The sequence below is a fragment of the Geospiza fortis genome, unplaced genomic scaffold (genome assembly GCF_000277835.1).
Source record: "Geospiza fortis unplaced genomic scaffold, GeoFor_1.0 scaffold5, whole genome shotgun sequence".
NCBI lineage: Eukaryota > Metazoa > Chordata > Aves > Passeriformes > Thraupidae > Geospiza > Geospiza fortis.
The window spans coordinates 1,079,101-1,084,293 of NW_005054421.1; the positions used below are offsets into that span (position 1 = coordinate 1,079,101).

The 5,193-nt window shown below is 58.3% G+C and overlaps 1 protein-coding gene across 1 annotated transcript; it reads right to left on the bottom strand.

Moving 5' to 3' along the window:
* Window positions 1-2,421: 2,421 nt before the first annotated feature.
* PLPP6 (phospholipid phosphatase 6) lies at window positions 2,422-5,187 on the bottom strand. The gene is made up of 2 exons (XM_031061688.1): window positions 4,931-5,187; window positions 2,422-3,226 (listed from the first exon to the last, which is right to left on the bottom strand). Exons 1-2 carry the CDS (start codon window positions 5,169-5,171, stop codon window positions 2,856-2,858), a joined length of 612 nt encoding a protein of 203 aa, XP_030917548.1. The 5' UTR covers window positions 5,172-5,187; the 3' UTR covers window positions 2,422-2,855.
* Between the last annotated feature and the right edge of the window lie 6 nt (window positions 5,188-5,193).

Consider the following 5,193-nt stretch of genomic DNA (forward strand, 5'->3'; position numbering starts at 1 on the left):
GCTTATCCTGGTCCCCGGGGTGCCACACCGCTCTGGCTGCTCCAGTGGCAGCTGGCACTGGATCGCCCACATCCCCTGTGCCCCTGGGCTGGGCATAGTGTCGGCACAGCGTCCCCATAGTCACGGCTCACCCCTGGGCTAGCAGAGTCCTTGGCGCCAGTGGAACCCTGGTGAGAGGAGCTCCATGCTGCTGGGGTGTCCCTGGTGTGAGGGTGCTGGGACCAGCCAGGAAAAGGCTGTGCCTCACAGACCATGTGGATCCAGACTTGCTGCTGGCTCCTGGCACACTCACAGCCAGACAGCCCCTGAGGCTGCAGGGGAAATTTGCTCTTCCATATGCAGAGAACTTTGCTGTAGAGCTGAGCAAGGCAGAGGGGCCAAGCTCTGCAGCTGAAGTGGTTTTAACCTTATAAACTCATAGTATGTCTGCAGTAAGCTTAATAAAGCTCTTTCTGTCCCTTGCTGCCAGCAAGGGCTGATCTCTGCCCGAGGCAGAGATGCTGAGCCGCCAACCCACGCTCTGTGCCTGCCTGTCAAAAAGCATCAAAAGCATCTTACCAAGCAAGGGATCAGCACAGGAATGGAGAGCTGGCAGCACAGGCAGTGCCACTCTTCCTGCTCTGCTGTCAGCTGGCTTCTGGCTCTTGCAAGCTCTGCACAGACTGCCCGAGGGCAACAGGTACAGGGGACCTCTCTGAGCTCTCCACCGCTCTGCTGTTGCTATGAAACCTCTGTGCAGGCTGCCTCTGAATTTGCCCTTCTCCCTGCAGGAGGCTGCATAGCCTTGGACTTTACCCCCCTGTAGCTGGACTCAGTACAAACTGTGCTGCTGGGCAGCAGGGGCATGCCATGCCATTTTGGTTTAGGTTGGTATTTGGTTGGTTGATGTCTGTGGAAATTCACAGTTCCTGATACCTGGCAAGCACCCAGGATGCAGATTGTGTGCAGCAGTGCCTGCTGTACAGTGTCTGCTCTGGGCTTCCACAGTGGGCAGAAATGCCGTGGGACAAGTGGAGCAGAAAGCTCCTCTGTCCTATCGTGGCTGCACCCAGGCTGGACAAGCACAGGAGAGCAAAGGTCTCTCTGGTGGAGCTGCAGAGAAGCACAGAAGAGCTGAGAGGGTGGCCAGGCAGCCTGTGACCCAGCAGGGCTGTGCAGTGGTGATGGTGGGTGCTACCAGGACCTCATGGAGTGTCATGCAAGTGAGTCAAGAGCCACTTTTTGGCACACACGTGTGTGGGAGCCACAGATGCACAAGCCCTGTCCACCCAGAGTGTGCCACCTGCCTGTGCTCCCACAGCCACCACAGGGCAGGTCCTCTGCCTTGGGGCAGGAGGGCTGGCCGGAGTGTCCTGGTGCTGCTCTGCAATTGCCAGACTGGCCCAGCCGGCTGCCAGGCCTGCACTGCAACCCAGGGGATTATTTTTTGGTCATTGCAGCACCAACCCAGACGTGGAAGCTTCACTGTCTCACCCTGTCAGTGGGTCAGGGCTCATCTCCAGGGGAACCTTGTCATGTCAAGCACTTCTATTTCAGCCCCTGTACAAGTGACAGCGACAGGGTGCTCACACCAGCAGCCATCAGGCTGCTCCTGTGCACACTCCACCCAGGAGAACAGCACACTTAAACACTACCTGCTCTTAATATGACTTAATTGGTGCTTGCCACGGCCTGAGTGCACTAATAGACCTCAATGACCACAAAGAGCGTCACCTGGGCCCAGTCCCTTTACCCACGTGCCAGGAGCACTGTTGAAGCCGATTATGTGAGCTCAGTCTAGAGCCCTCACTCCCTGCCTGGCTGAAGTGTTCTATGATTTTCTGGCTCAGTCTTGGCCCCAGCTCATTACAGAGGCTCCTTGTGGTCCCCTCCTGCCAAGGACCAGCAGCCCTCTGTGAAAAACAGGCTGCCAGTGGTGCCAGGGGAGGAAAGCCAGCCTGCCTGGAGCACAGGGAGCCGTGGCCAGGGTTGGCAGAGCCAGGGCCTCTTGCTGGAGGAGGTGCAAGCAAGGCTCAGACCTGGGGCTGGGTGTATTTCTGGGCTCTGGGAAGGGGCTGGCTCTGCAGGACTCTCTCTGCAGCCTGGAATATGCTATTCATCAGGAATTGCTGTGAGTGCGTTGTAACCCCTCAGAAACTGAAAACCCTGTGGAGGGCAAAAGGAACTGGGAAGCTCTGGACAAGAGGTTCAGGAGCAGGCTGCTGCTGGGGGCTGCTCACTGCTGCCCACTGAATGATCAACCCTTCAGTGCCACTATCCTTTCCCAATGACTCTGGGGGCCATGTGCTCGACACGCAGCATTAGTGCAGCACTTAAATGGAGAGCAATAGGGAAGAGATTGCTTAGGGAGGCAAAGCTCTGTCTAAGTCTGAGGAAAGAGCCCTGTGGGTCCCCTCCAGGCAAGTGTTGTAGAGCAGGCTGTGCAGGGTATGCTTGTGACAGCAGCACGATCAGTGTATTTATAGGATACAGATACAGGGGTGATTGCAGAGAAACTCTGCAGAGTCACAGCTACCACGTACACCACGGGCCATTGCAGGTGCCCAGCGAGAGCATGCAGATTCACAGTATGAGCAGCGAGCTGCCGGCTGGGTGTGCTGAGCCCTCCCCAGGCTCTGCAGAGACTGCTTTTGGTCACCAGAGAACAATCAGCACAGCCCCTGCCTGGCAGCCCACGGGAGGGCAGGACAGCACCAGACATCTGAGTGCAGGCCCTGGAGCCTGCAGCACCGCTCATGTGGAAGTCTTGGCCGGACTGACGGGGTTCAGGATGCCCCTTCAGCACCAGAATCCCGTCCCGTGCGTGCTCAGAACGGCAGCACAGGGCTCCTGCCGTGTGCCGAGGCCGCGGGCGCTCAGCGGCTCCAGAGCGCGAAGAGGGCGGGCGCGGTGGCCGGGGACAGCCAGCAGTGCTCCACCACGCCGTAGAGCGCGTAGCCCAGCAGCAGCCCGAAGAGCACGTCCGTCATGTTGTGCCTGCCCAGCATGACGCGGGAGATGCTGACGATGAGGGCCCAGAGCACCACGAGCACGCGCAGCGGCACGGCCAGGACCAGGTGGCGCAGCACGAAGCGGCACACGAGAGCGGCCCTGGTGGCGTGGCCCGAGGGGAAGGAGTACTTGTCCACTGAGATGGTGACGAACATGTCCATCTTGTTGTGCGTGGGCCGCGGCCGCTTGACGAGCCCCTTCACCACCGACACCATCACCAGGTCCAGCAGCAACGCTGGGAGAGACAGCAACAGGGGTTACTGAAAGCAGAACCATCAGCCAAGGGCCATCGGCTGTCAAAGCTGCCTGAAGGTGACGTTTTTCCCCATGGCTGCAAGACCCAGGCAGGGAGAGCACAGCACACAGCTGCTCTTGGCCTTCTGCAGCAGCAGGAGCACATCCTCAAATTCTGCTCCTTTGCACACACCCCTCCTGCACCAGCAGCCCCTTGGCCTGCCACAGCCTGCACCCCAGGGCTTTTCTCTCTGTGCAGAATGTGATCTTCCATGACTCTAGGCCCAGTCTGCTCCTTAATCTGAGGGCAGCAGAGGCATGAAGTCCCCAGAGCTCCCTTCCTGGCAGTGCTGACTCTGCACTGCTGTCTGCCCTGCTGACCAGGGCCAAACCAGCCTGGTGAATGATCAACCCACTCCCCTTGCCACAGGTCAGCGGGAAATGCTCAGGGCTGGTGGCCTGCCAGGGCTCCTGGGGTCTGCCTGCTCCCTGCTGCTGGGGGAAAGTTAACCCTGCTCTAGTTCTCAAGAGATGAATCAAGGATAAGTTATGGTGGCTTGCCCCAAGGGCTAAAGGCTGTTGTCACAGAGGAGGCAAAGCCCTGTGATAAATGTTCAGCCAGTATTTGGCAAGAGCATCTTCTCATGTAGGGCAGAGGGTGCTTTCTCCATCCCTGTTAGCTCAGCTTAGCACAGCACCCACAGCCAGGGCTACTTCTTGTTGTGTAAGAGACCAACTTCTGTTTGTCCTAAGACACATTTCTGGACACCAAATCTTTTGGTCACTTCAGTTCATTTCCTTCGGTTAATCATTTAAGACCAAATTTTCTTTTTTTCCAGACGTAAAACTAGATCAATTGCTTTTTCTCTTTCTACACAGGATCTGGGAATTCAAGTTGGACACGAGGGAATCCTTCTTCCCCACAGGGGTGCTGCAACCCAGGGACAGATCCCCAGGGAGGCGGGTGGCTCTTGCCCAGAGCACTGAGGTGCTGGGACAGCTCTCCTTGGAGCAAAGGTTCGGCTGGAGGCATCCAGCTCTGCTGTGGGGCTCCAATTTAACCACGTGCTGCTGGATGGGAAAGATGCACAAACCTATGTTTCCCACCAAGCAAATTTCGATTCAAAATTGAAGTGTGAGATCCTAATTATTTGCAACTTAATACAAGACTAACAAGAGAGAGAAGGTCTGGTGGCCTAGAGCTATAACAGTTTCTAAATATGCAAAAATTAATCCTCTTAAACAGACCTAGGCTGTGTGTGTGAAATACTACAGCACGCAGGATTAAAAGTCGTGCTTGAAGCCAGGTTTCCTCACTGGCTGGAACAGAACAATCCACGAAGGCCCTGCGGGCAGGAAGCCAAGGGTCTGTGTGCCAGAGCAGATTTGCAGGGAAAGGCCTGGTGTCTCAACACTGCACCTGGAGCGTGCTGCTGTGACAGGCGTGGGGAGCCGAGAGGCTTCAGCCCCGAGAGCGTTTTGTAACCGCGGGAGCAGTTTGCAGCCGGGAGTTTGCCGGTGCGAGGTGCCAGCTGTGCCGGGTGACTCGTGTCGCTGCCGCCGCGCCCTTAAGCCGCGGGGTCACTCCGGGTGCGCCCGCACAGGCTGCTCAAACCCAGCCGCTGCTCTCGGGCCTTCGGCTTGCCCAGCTGTGCCCCATCCCTCGGGTCGCCCTCCCCAGCCCCGGGGCGGGCCCCCGCCTCACCGAAGAGCAGGTTGAGCAGCACCTCCCTGGCCGCGGAGCTGTCAGTGTGCCAGAGCCCGTAGAAGGTGCCGAGCACCCAGGGGATGCCGTGCCCCGACACCTCGATGACCTTCATGAGGGGGCGGGCGCTGCCCCAGGCCGAGCCCTCCCCAGCGCACACCCCCAGGCGCTTGGAGGCCCAGAGGTCGATGGCGAGCAGGGAGCTGAGGGCACTGCCCACGAAGGACGGGTTCAGCTTCATGCAGTCCTCCTCGGGCAGCGGG

Excerpts from the sequence above, each read along its gene's own strand:
- PLPP6 (XM_031061688.1), bottom strand. The coding sequence starts at position 5,171 with ATGAAGCTGAACCCGTCCTTCGTGGGCAGTGCCCTCAGCTCCCTGCTC. Across the intron at positions 3,227-4,930 it reads GCTGCTCAACCTGCTCTTCG|CGTTGCTGCTGGACCTGGTG; the intron begins GTGAGGCGGGGG and ends TGTCTCTCCCAG.